Source organism: Hyla sarda, chromosome 4, assembly GCF_029499605.1.
Source record: "Hyla sarda isolate aHylSar1 chromosome 4, aHylSar1.hap1, whole genome shotgun sequence".
NCBI classification, from domain to species: Eukaryota; Metazoa; Chordata; class Amphibia; order Anura; family Hylidae; genus Hyla; species Hyla sarda.
In genome coordinates this window covers 69,418,812-69,431,480 of record NC_079192.1, presented here as the reverse complement: position 1 = coordinate 69,431,480, position 12,669 = coordinate 69,418,812, and the positions used below count along the sequence as shown (strand labels likewise).

Genomic DNA, 12,669 nt, shown 5'->3' with positions numbered 1-12,669 from the left:
AAAGCGGTCCTGAGGAGGGACCGGAACAATCCCGCCCTGGGAGAGAAGAGTGCGGAGGGCCACCTGAAAAGCTGCCGCCAGAGTCGGGAAACGAGGAGGGCGGGACCGAAAAAAACTATCCCGGAGGCACAGAAGCGAACTTTATGCGATAACTCTGAGAAACGACCTCCCGAACCCAAGCGTCTTGAACATGCGCCAGCCAAACGGCCGAAAAAGGGACAGGCGTCCCCCCCCCCACCCGAGGAAAAGGCTCGGATGTGGGTGCACCCTCATGCCGTGGGGGGCTTGCGGGTCCCCGACTTAGAAGAAGGGCGGTTGGAATGAGGGCCCGACTTTCAGGAGGGACGAGCCTTAAAGGAGGGGGCCCTCTTTTCTTCAGAGGCCTGGGGCCGATCCGTGCGGCCCGAGAAACGGAAGGGGCGAAAGGAAAAAGTCCTTCGCCGCGGATTCGAACGGCGCGGCCGATTTTGAGGCAAGAGGGAACTTTTGCCCCCCGTGGCCTCCGAGATGATCTCGTCAAGGCGCTTGCCAAACAACCGAGTTCCTTGAAACGGAAGTTCAGTAAGGGAGTGCTTAGAGTCCGCATCGGCATTCCAAGCCTTAAGCCACACGGAGCACCTGAGGGCCACCAAGTTGCCCGAGGCGAAGGCCGTGCAGCAGGCAGATTACAAGGAAGCCCAGCAATGATAGTCACCTGCAAGGGCGACTTGTTGAGCTAGTGCCGCCAGGTCGCTGGAGGGGGCACCCGCCAAGATCCCTTGGCGCAGCTGACCGGCCCAAATAGACAGGGCTTTGGACACCCAGGTGGAGGCAAAAGCCAGGGACAAAGCCGAACCAGTCGCCTCAAAGGCGAATTTCGCCAGGGACTCAATGCGCTTGTCCGACGGATCCTTGGCGGAGGCCGCGTCACACAGAGGCAGGGTAGTCGACTTGGACATGCGAGACAAAGGAGGATCCACAGTTGGAGGAGAGGACCACTTGATAACTAGCTCCTGCGGGAAGGGGAAGAGAGTCCGGAGCTTCTTGACCCCATGTAAGCGCTTGTCCGCGTGTTTCCAGGCCGCCTCCAACAGCTCATCAAATTCAGTGTGGGGACTGAAGACCTGGGGAGGCCTGCGAGCGCGGTGGAAGGAGACTTCTGGGGCGGCCCCAGAGGTTTCCGGGTCCTGTAAGTGGAAGGTGTCCCTCACTGCCGACACCAAACTGTCCACCATGTGTGACATACAGGAAGTCACTTCCGAGTCAGAGTGATCCGAATCAGAGTCTGCCTGCTCACCAGGGGACTGGGAGCGCTCCAGGGGACTTCCGGAGCGAGGGGAGGAAGACTTGGAACGAGGGGACCGGGAGCGGACTCCTGGCGACCGTTGCTGACGCCTAGAGGAGTCGGAATGGGAGCGAGAACTCCGGTGGGAAGGCCCCGGACGGTCCGACTCGGGAGAGGAACGGCGCCCCGAGCGGTCTCGGGAGGGCCGAAGGGCAGGGCGGGAGGGGGAACTCCTGAACGAAAGAGCGCGAGGAGGACCGCCCCAACGCAGACACAAATTCGGACATGGACTGGGAGAAGGAGGAGACCCATTCCGGAGCGGGATCAGACCGACCGCCATCCGGAGGACCACCCTGGGCGGGAGGCAGGACAGTACTTGGGCGCAAGGAGGCGCAGAGCGTACAGATGGGTTCGGAGGAACTGCCTGGTTATTTAACCTTGCAGACTGAGCAGGCAAAGTATGTGACCAGCGCAGGGGTACCCTGCCGGGAAGGGGGAGGGTCGGGGCTGGGGTCGGACATTAGAAGCATTAGTAAGTCAGACAACCAGAGACAAACAGACAAGGAGCGAGCCCATACCATGCGCACGCTCCCCGAAAATAGGAGGATGGAGCGCGTGCTGCAATGAGAGTGGCTGGGCCCAGAAACGGCACGCTGCTCGAAAAACTCGCCCCCTGCCGGTGGGTGGAGCAAAGCGGAGGCCCGAGCCGTGGGCGAAATTAGTCACAGCACGCAGCTTCGCTCACCAGCTGAGCAGAAGAGCTGGGGGCAGGCCCGAGCCGCGGGCACTGTCGCTACAGCCCGCAGCTCCGGATCAGCCGAGTCTGCCCACCGCCGAGCGAGTGGGCGGAGCTATGCGCAAGCCTGAGCCGCGGGCTAAATTAGCAAACAGCCCACAGCTCCGGACCTGCAGAGGAGCCGGGGGAACTAGCCCCCCGCCCCCCGCCCCTCTGCAATGAGGACGGGCACTGCGCCGCCCGCAAACCCAGGAAAGCTGGGTCCCCTATACTTACCCAAGGGACTCCACAACTTACCTCTGAAATCTTCAACCAGCTAGTGCCACCCGCCTTAAGCCGACATGGCGAACAGGGGTGATAGGGGGACCCGGACCTTAGATACACCACCAGGCGCTTGCTGTTGGCGAGGAGGGGTTAACGGCCCATTCATAATGCATCGTGCCACTAGCTCGCATGTGGGGGAGCAGTCGGCAACGCGCTCCTGTCACCCCACGCTAGAAAAATAAAAAAGGGAGAGAAAGTCTAATTATTCCCTGAAACTAGGAAAAAAACTAAAGAATAAAGACCAGATCTGGAGAGCTCCAGATCTGTGTCTAGCCTCCTCTGACACTAAGCTAAAACTGAGTTGCTCAGAGCCGGGTATATCCTGCAGGGAGGAGCCAGCCTTCTTTTGTTTTTTGCCTATTGTCAGCCTCCTAGTGGCAAGCAGCATATACCCATGGTCCTGTGTCCCCCAATGAAGCGCTCGAGAAATCATAACTACATGCAGGAAAATGTATAAGTTTAAAATTGTAATTTCTGACCCCTAACTTATTTATTTTTCCACGTATGAGGGGGGATGAGGGCAAATTTTTTGCGCCGTGATCTGAAGTTTTTAGCGGTACCATTTTTGTATTGATCAGACTTTCTGATCGCTTTTTATTCATTTTTTCATGATATAAAAAGTGACCAAAAATATGCTATTTTGGACTTTGGAATTTTTTTTCGTGTACTCCATTGACCGTGTGGTTTAATTAACAATATGTTTTTATAATTCTTATTTTTATTTACACTTTTTTTTTAAATGGGAAAAGGGGGGTGATTCAAACTTTTATTAGGGAAGGGGTTAAATGATGTTTATTAACTTTTTTTTCCCCCCACTTTTTTTTGCGGTGTTATAGCTCCCATAGGGGACTAACACTGCACACACACTGATTTTTTACATTGGTCTTTATTATCCCATAGGAGAACATAGATCAATGATTCTGCCGCTTGACTGCTCATGCCTGAATCTCAGGCACTGAGCAGTCATTCGGCGGTCAGACACCAGGAGGCAGGCAAGGGGACCCTCCTCTTGTCCTACCGCTGTTCGGGATACCGCGATTTCGCCGCAGCGATCCCGAACAGCCCCGAGCTAACCGGCAGCAGTTTAGTTTCACTTTAGACGTGGCGATCAACTTTGAACGCCGCATCTAAAGGGTTAATCGCACGCAGGACCGCGATCAGTGCCGTGCCCTATTAGCCACGGGTCCCGGCTGTTGCTAGGTGCCGTGCCCAACCCGCTATGACGCGGGGCCACGCCATGGCCCCTGCATTATAGTACGGGAGAGGACTCAGGACATACCAGTACGTCCTTGGTCCTTAAGGGGTTAATAATATAAATCTGGGTTCCAGCTGCAAAGTAATACTTACTCATCATGCGATGCTGTCTCAGTACTTTAATAAAATCGAATGTGTTGAATCCTAGCAGCAGGACTAGCTGATTTTCACATTCACGATCATCTCCAGCAGTCTGAGGATAAAAGGTAAACGTAATTATTCACATTAAACTTACTATTCTAAATGGCGACAATCTTGATATAGAACAATACTCAGACTAACAAGTCAAAAGGATTAATGAGTTTTTAATTGCTGTTGTACAGCATCTTTTAGACTATTTGTAACATGCATACAACTGTGGCTTAAAGGAGTATTCCAGGATTTTTTTTTCCATTTGACTATGCTACAGGGGCTGTAAAGTTAGTGTAGTTCATAATATATAGTGTCTGTTTGGTGGTTGCTATCACAATTCTTATGTGCCCTGCTGTTTATTTTTAACAGCATACAAAATGTCTTGTCAGGTTTTCCCAGGTTGCAGTGCGGCCTTAGACATCACTTGTCAAGTGTTCAAAAGGAGCCTGTCTGCTTCAATGGGTGGAGCAACTGCTTAGTGGGGTGGGTGGTGGGGGGAGTATTCTCCACAGGGCAGAAAGGAAATGTCCCAGGTGTGCTTTAATGGGTGGGGTAGCTGATGTGTGGGAAGGAGAAAAGTGACCTCACACTCAAGGGATCCTGGGACTTGTAGTTGGAGGGAACTCCAACAGAAAACCAGTTCACAAAATAAATGCAGCATGGTTATGCGGGACTAAGGACATGGCCAATTAGCCCAAGACAAGGACGGATCCTTCCAAAGCATGTCCATTACTAGCTAGAAGGTAAGTACTAAAATCACCTTATGGTGGATAACCCCTATAACACTAGATCATTGTATTTATAGTGTCCCTGATGGCCAAGAAGGCTTCAGATTTACTAATCATTGGACATTTTTATCTTATGAATGAAATTCACAAGATAATTGCATACCTTTAAGATCTCCAGAACCTCATCTGCTTTCTTTTGGGAGACAATGGCATCGTCGTAAAACCTGCTAAGCTGCCTCTGCAACCAAAAAGCATCAATGTCTCGAGGATGAAGATCCTTCTTCTTAGAACTCATAAGCTCTCCAGATGTCACAAGCTGAGAGAAAAGGGGAATAAATGCCATCAAGAACTTTGCAGCCAGGAAACCATTGCATTGATAAGACATTAAAGTAATTTGCTTGAAAACTATATAATATCTCCCAGGCGAAAAGGGCTGTACAAGATTAGAAAGACATGACTTCCAGAAACAGCCCCACATCTATCCATAGGTTATGTATAGTACAAGATGGACAGGTATGGGTCTGTTTTAGGAAGAAGGCAACAATCTCTACCAGTCCAGAACAACCCCGGTAACTTTTGTCCATGTTTAAGTCAGACAGGAAAAACCACTGGCTTTCTAGAAAAAAATAAAAAAAAATAAATAAACTCCTTGACAATCTTCAAGCTGCAGCAAACAATACTAAAAGTAATTAAAATTGTAAGAGATCCTTGGCTTCTTACATTAGCAGATAGTGTCCCTCTGACAACAGCTTCGTCTCCATCCATATCATCATCAGAGGCTTCATCTCTAACCTCACCATATACATCTTCATCGCCCACCTACAGGAGAGGAAACACATAAATTACATCTAAAACAGGCCTGTGGGATACAGTCTACTCTGTTTTCTGCATGAATCACTTACCTCTTCATCAGACTCAAACTGCACATTGACCCCATAGGTCTCATCTATATTATCATCTGGAGATATATAAAAGGAAAACCAATTATAATATAAATTATGAATACACTAAATGGAGGACTCCACAGTTACTATGGGTTTTGTGATAGTGGCAGAAAGTGGCAATCATTCTGGGACGTCACCACAAGTTGCAGACCAATTCTGTGCCAAAGCCGTACAAATCAGTAAATGAAGTATGAAAAATAGTACCATAAAAGAGTTATTAATTCTAATACGCACCCATATTTTGAATTTCCTTATCGCCCCCGTAATCTGTTATCTTCTTGCCCAAGTTTACAAGCACATGGTACCGTGTGTCATCTGTCTGCCCCAGAAGCTGCTCTATTTCTCTTCTTCTTTCCTTGTCCCGCAGCTTGTCATTTTTCATCACTGCCAAGACCTCATCAGCAGCACCACACAGGATGTCTCTTGGCTGATACAAAAAAAACACAATACAGACATTTACATAAGAGGTCTCAGTGCTACTGCATAAACTACTTCCTCAAGCACATATAAAATGTTTAAAGGGAGAAAATAAAGGCAACAATATAAATTAAAAATTAAATGTACCTGGTCTCCCAGTGCCGCCTGTATGAAACTGAGCAGAACTTCATAGGTCTCACGAGTTTCTTTGGTTTTAGGTTTATATATAATTCCCACCATTTCATCAATTCCTTCTGACAAAAGGGTGAAACCTTTCATTTTGTTTATGTCATGTCTGTCTTCATCTCTCTTTCTCCTCCTACAAGTGCAAATAACATTATACAATTAGAGACACTTTCTATCCTATATCACTCTGAACTGAGAGGTGTCGAATATCAGAAATCATAAGACCAATGATAACGTCTAAATACAATATTTCAGGGGGCGTGGCTGGAGTTCAATGGAGTAGGACGCACGTCTGCTGAGCTCCGCTCCACAGCTGTAATATTGCGGTTCCTAGCCTGCCTAAAGCTACCAGACGAAGTCCATTCTGTGCCCCCTGCCTCCCTGACAAACCCAGTTAATAAAAAATCCACCTGGAAAAGATAAAGAACGATCCACCTGGGCTTGAGAAGGGGAGAAGGTCCCTGCAGGTTCTACAGTGGGCCGCCGCCATTACACAGCACCACGAGGTATAGGAGAGCTGACAGCCCCGGATCACAACTAATAAACAGGTACAGAAGGGGCCAAAGTGAAGAGAAGCTAGAGAGAAGGTCTGCTGTTCACTCACCTTCTACACTGGGAACCCGGTACTGTCAGGCAGATCAGGGAGAAGTGTGCTGGGGAGCGCAGTGAACTCTCCTTGCAGGAGGGTTCTGGGCACCATCTTTATAAAAACCCCTGTGCTGGGAGGAAGCAAGTGACTCCACTCGGGTCCCAGGTTCACTGGTAGATCGGAGGATACAGGATTGTGAGGCAGAATTGCAGTGACAGCAAGTCACAGTCATAGAGCCTCAAGCTGAACTTGTTATAATAAGGGGACTTTTGCTGCTCAGAAGAAGGAAGTGGTGGTGAACATAGTCTCTGCTGAAAACCTTTGCCACCATAAAAGTCTTTCTGGTGATATGTGATTGCCTATACAACTTCACTCTAATTAGCATAGATCTGGCTTGGGAGGATAAAACGGTGCTCTTGAAAATATACTGCATCGAGTTCCTGACTTGGCTGGAAGCTGTATTTTCTATACTTTTTCATGCAATTCATCTAGCTGCTCTTTTTACTGGGGACTGACTGCCACCTTGTGGTGAAAATGTAAATTGCTCCTCTCTACTAAAAATTATAAGATTTTCTCTACCTGTGTTTTTCCTTCAACTTACTAACCTAACCTTGAGGGAATCCTTGAATATATTCATACTGCAGAATTTTAAGGACAGTAGGGGCTCATGTTCATACCTACCAAATAATAGCCAAATTAATATCCTATTATACAACTTTTACAATATAGTCCAGGAATCAAAAAAAAAGCAAATAACTATAATACCTGTTATTCCCTTGTACACCTCTCATGGGAAGACAAAATAAGAACAAGAAGCAAAAGAATCCATCGCCTCAGCTGAGATTCCTGCGCTCCAGATCTGTGTCTATACCGCACTCAACGTGCTCTGACGCCAATATCCAGGGAGGCCACAACCTACAGACATACAGCGCTCCTACTTCTCCATTAAAAAGTAATCCTTTAAGGTTGTATAACAGATTTCATCCGATCCGAGATCTACCTGAAGGTACAACAGCCGTCACGAAAATGCACAAAAAGTCGGAAATGATGGCTTGTTCTGACAACTCACTTCTAATGGTGGCGGAAGAACTTAAGGAAAATCTTGATACTACAAAATCAAAGTCCTCTTTACAAGGGTCCACTCCAGATAACAAGAAAAGCTCAACGGGACCGCACACATCCATCCAAATTGTGGACTTTGACCCCAAGGAACAGAGGAAGCCCAAGACTTCACAACCTACTGCAAAAAGGACATTGTCCTCAGCAACTACTTGGGAAACTGACGCATTTACCCCTTCGACTTCCCCTCTGCGGAAAAAAGCAGATCAAGTTGCTTGGTCCCCATGTGGTCCTGAGTCACCGGAAGATACTCCACTTGAGCATAATGAAGGGCAGTGGAAAGCCCACCTAAGCCAGATTCCTACTATAGATTATTTTAATGGATTCTTGATGGACATAAAGCAAACCTTTAAGTCTGAGATGGCAAACTTACGACAGGATATACGGTCGGTTAATCAGAGAGTGGATAGCGTGGAAAGTGAACACGATGAAACTCGAAAATACATTTCCCAACTGCAAACAACAGTGTCAGCCCAACACGAAACCCTCAGCGACTACCAAAGACATCTGGAGGATCTGGACAACAGAGGTCGTCGACACAATATTAGAGTGAGGGGATTGCCGGAAGCAACTCAAGAGGAAGACTTAAAGGCGACGCTGGAAGCAATATTCAATACTGTCCTAAATGCACCCTCGGATCATAGAATTCAAATGGACAGAGCTCATAGAGCACTTAAACCAAAAGGTTCCTCACCCTATCCGAGGGATGTAATATGCTGCATCACGGACTATACCCTGAAAGAACAAATAATGAACAAAGCCAGAAATCTCAGAGAGATTGATTTTGACGGTGCTGCAATACAACTGCTACCAGATTTATCGTGGTTAACGCTACAGAAGAGAAGACAACTGAAACCACTATTACAGATCCTACGAGAAAAGGACATAGTCTATCGTTGGGGTTTTCCATTTAGCCTCACTGCAAGAAAGAATGGGAAAAGCGTCACACTGAAGACTTCACAGGATCTCTCTTCATTCTGTGGATTTTTGGGTATCCCTGTCCCACAGCTGAGTAACTGGGAACTCCTGCCTCCGCCTCCTGCTCCTCCTCCGGTTTGGACGAAGGTGACTCCGCGGAGGAATAGAAAACCACAACCTCGCCCTCCTGAAAATGGCTGTCCGTCCCAACGTGATGGACTATCTTGAGTAGAGGTTGCTTTGAATATTGACTCTTAGTGATAGAGTTTAGTGTACCACATAGCATCCTTGAGTCCTCATTACTTTGTAAAAATGGCTTTAGGCAGGCCCATAGTATATATTTCAAGTAATATTAGACCGCATTGATATAAAAAAACTTTGAGTCTAATGTCCTTTATTCAAGTTATGATAGTTAGGATTCTTAGTTTTACATGCTTAACTGAAGTACAGCTTGGAGCTAGCTTCCTTAGACTAGCTTAGTTTCTCTGTTGATATACGCTTTCTCCCCCTATTATAGAAGAATTTTTCTCATCCCTGAGCCCATAGTGCCTCAGGCGCGAGTATTAGGTAGAAATTCTTCGAAGTTATATCCAAGGAGAATATACTGGATATCGTTAGAGAGTTAATTCTCAGGATAGTTGTTATACCTGTATTGATATCTTCTTGCTTCTAATGTTTTTCCTTTTTTTCTTTAAGTGCATGGTCCCCACCTTAACCTTCAACCACAGGAATGTCTGGGATGACAAGGTGTTCTTCATCCCCGCTTGCTTTACGGTAACGAACACACACCAACGTTACACGAGGGCAGAGGGTTCTTCGGTATTGGTCAATCCGGGAGGGTTGGTACTTTTCTGTGTGGTTGTAAATCCCTCTCTCCTTAAAACCAAGATATGGCTAAGTTAATGTCATACAACGTTAAGGGGCTAAACACGGATGTTAAGCGCCGATTATTACTCAAAGAACTTAAGAGGAGAGAGGTTGATATTGCTTTTATACAGGAAACTCACCATTGTGATCCAAACTCCTTCAATTTTGCATTGAAACAGTACCCAAAGATATATGCAGCTAATCAAGACAGGAAAAGGGGGGGTGTTGCCATACTGATTTCCTCTAAATGTCCCTTTCAGGTTGACACTACCTATCTAGATCCACATGGTAGATATATCATTCTTACCGGCCGTTTGTCTTCCTCACCTATGACACTTTGCAATCTATATGCACCCAACCATAGCCAAATTCCATTTTTAAGTAGAGTACTTAACAAGTTGTCCAGGTTGCCTCCAACAACATTATTGATAGGAGGTGATTTTAACCTTCCCTTTTCCGCAAAATTAGACAGGACGTCAGTCAATCACCCAATACCCCCACAAAATACAATTCGCTTATCTCAATTATTTCGTAGGATTATAAGGAAACACCATATATATGACCTATGGCGTTCCCTTCAACCTAATGTTAAGGAATTTACATTTTACTCCCATCCACATACAACACACTCGAGAATCGACATGTTCTTTGGGAATATCCTGGCCTATAGGTTAACCAAAACCTCAACAATACTCCCGATTACGTGGTCGGATCATGCACCGATCATGTTGGAATTAGCCGACCCTTCCATCCCAAGAAGAATTTGTCACTGGAGATTAAATGAATCTCTTCTGAAGAAAGCGGACAATAGGGATAGATTGGGGGCGTGCATTAAGGAATACTTTGAACAAAATATAGGGACGGTCTCATCTTGTTCGGTCTTATGGGAGGCCCATAAGACAGTAATAAGAGGTCAATGTATATCGTTGGCTTCCCAGCTCAAAAAAGACCTACTAAAGAATACAGTGGAACTAGAAAACAAATTAAAAGCTCTGGAGATTAGGTTACAGACATACCCCACAGTCTCACTACTGCGTAAAATAACTAAGATACGTAATGAATTGAAGGATTTGGAGATGAATGTGGCGGAAAAACTGGTCTCCTACTCCAGGCACAAATATTATGCTAGGGCCAATAAACCACACACCCTGCTTGCCTCTCAACTGAATTCTCAGCCCTCACAATCTAGTCCCTTTGCAGTAAAAAATAATAGTGGTCACTTAGTCTATAGCCCTGAAGGTATAGCTGATCTATTTAGGGAGTTTTACGCTAAACTTTATAATTTACCTTCCTCCCTACCTCCCACAGCCGAGGAAAGAGATTCTCTTCAAAATTATTTGGATAATTGTGGCTTACCGAGGATTAAGGAGTCTGACTTACAAATTTTAAATTCCCCGATCACCTTGGATGAAATCCATGATACAATTAAGCAGCTACCCAATGGTAAATCTCCTGGACCGGACGGCCTACCTTACTCTTATTACAAAACTTTTATCGAAGTTTTATCTCCACACATGCAAATTTTATTTAATTCATTTATGCTGAATGCAATTGTACCTTCCTCCATGCTAGGCTCATATATTACCGTACTGCCTAAATCAGATAAAGATCCAACAGACTGTGCAAATTACAGACCAATTTCCCTGCTTAATTCGGATCTAAAGGTATTTACTAAACTATTGGCCAATCGTCTGAGGGTGGTTCTCCCTTCTTTAATCAACAGGGACCAGGTGGGTTTTATACAGGGTAGGCAGGCGGGAGACAGTACGAGAAGGAATATGGATATAATAGATATGTTGAACAAGACCAACATGCCCGGGGTAATTATCAGCCTTGATGCTGAGAAAGCCTTTGACAGGCTAAGTTGGCCATTTTTAATGAATACTCTCCGCACATTTGGAATAAATGGTCCGTTCTTCTCGGCTGTCTCCAACCTATACACAACACCATCTGCCCAAGTAAGACTTAAACATGCAACATCAAAATACCTACCAATTTACAATGGGACGCGACAGGGATGCCCCCTCTCCCCTTTACTTTTTGTACTCAGCATTGAGCCCCTAGCAGCATATGTCCGTAGAAATGCTGATATTACAGGGGTTAAGTTGGGTTCCAAAGAATTTAAGATATCGTATGCGGACGATGTTCTTCTAACATTGACCAAACCCCATACGTCGCTACCCAACCTTCTTAGGGTCATTGAAAAATATTCTAAAATGTCTGGTTATAAAATCAACTCAGATAAAACTGAAATACTGCCAATCAATATCTCACCTGGAGACTTGGAAATTTTTAAATCTAATTTTAATTATAGATGGCAAGAGAATACCTTGAAGTATCTCGGCATTAAACTCACACCGAACACTTCTCTTCTCTTTAAACATAATTTTCCTCCTTTGGTCCAGGAGATTAACACCTTATTGATCAAATGGAAGTCACTTCCTCTATCCCTCCTTGGAAGGGTTGCAGCAGTCAAGATGACAGTACTTCCCAAATTATTGTACATCATGGAAACTCTTCCAATTTTTATCTCTAAGGGGGCCCTAATGAAGTTTCAATCGATGTTACTTAAGTTTATTTGGAAGGGTGGGCGTCACAGGATCCCTATAGCAGTTTTAACTATGCCTAAAACATATGGAGGTCTGGCGTTTCCAGATGTATATAAATATTACTTAGCAGTACACTTAAGAAGGATTCCTTCTCTGACTGCAGTTAAACCGACCCATAAATGGTTGGAAATTGAAACGGAATGGATATCACCAGTCCATCCTAGCTCCTTAATCTGGACATGGCAGACACCCAAAATTCCTAAGAAAATACTCAAGTCTACTGCATTAACACTTAAGGTGTGGGAGGCAGCCTGGTCAACATATGGACTTAAATCACCAAAGTCTCTATTTACCCCACTGATATCTAATCCCTCCTTCCCATCTAGTTACAGGAGTGATGTGGTCACACACTGGTTGTCAGCTAAACTCTTGTATTTGACGGATCTGATAGACCCATTGAGACGTACATTAATCCCCTTCTCAGACTTGCAGTCCAAATATAATCTCCCAGATTCATCATACTCACTATATCAAGATGTGTGCACCCAACTGACCTCCCTTACTTCAGCTGCGACCCTTCCTCCTATGACACCCTTTGAGTCTTTATGTAAAAATTCCACATCGACTCGAGGGCTTATATCA

The 12,669-nt window shown here is 45.7% G+C and overlaps 1 protein-coding gene across 1 annotated transcript in view; it reads right to left on the bottom strand.

Moving 5' to 3' along the window:
- SNRNP200 (small nuclear ribonucleoprotein U5 subunit 200) overlaps positions 1 to 12,669 on the bottom strand; it is an 83,437-nt gene that overhangs the window by 64,364 nt on the left and 6,404 nt on the right. Inside the window, exons 3-8 of the mRNA XM_056571354.1 lie at positions 5,947 to 6,118; positions 5,617 to 5,809; positions 5,341 to 5,396; positions 5,159 to 5,257; positions 4,602 to 4,754; positions 3,672 to 3,771 (exon numbers count right to left, since the gene is read on the bottom strand). Of these exons, the coding sequence (XP_056427329.1) occupies positions 3,672 to 3,771; positions 4,602 to 4,754; positions 5,159 to 5,257; positions 5,341 to 5,396; positions 5,617 to 5,809; positions 5,947 to 6,118 (773 nt within the window). The remainder of the gene's footprint in view (positions 1 to 3,671; positions 3,772 to 4,601; positions 4,755 to 5,158; positions 5,258 to 5,340; positions 5,397 to 5,616; positions 5,810 to 5,946; positions 6,119 to 12,669) is intronic.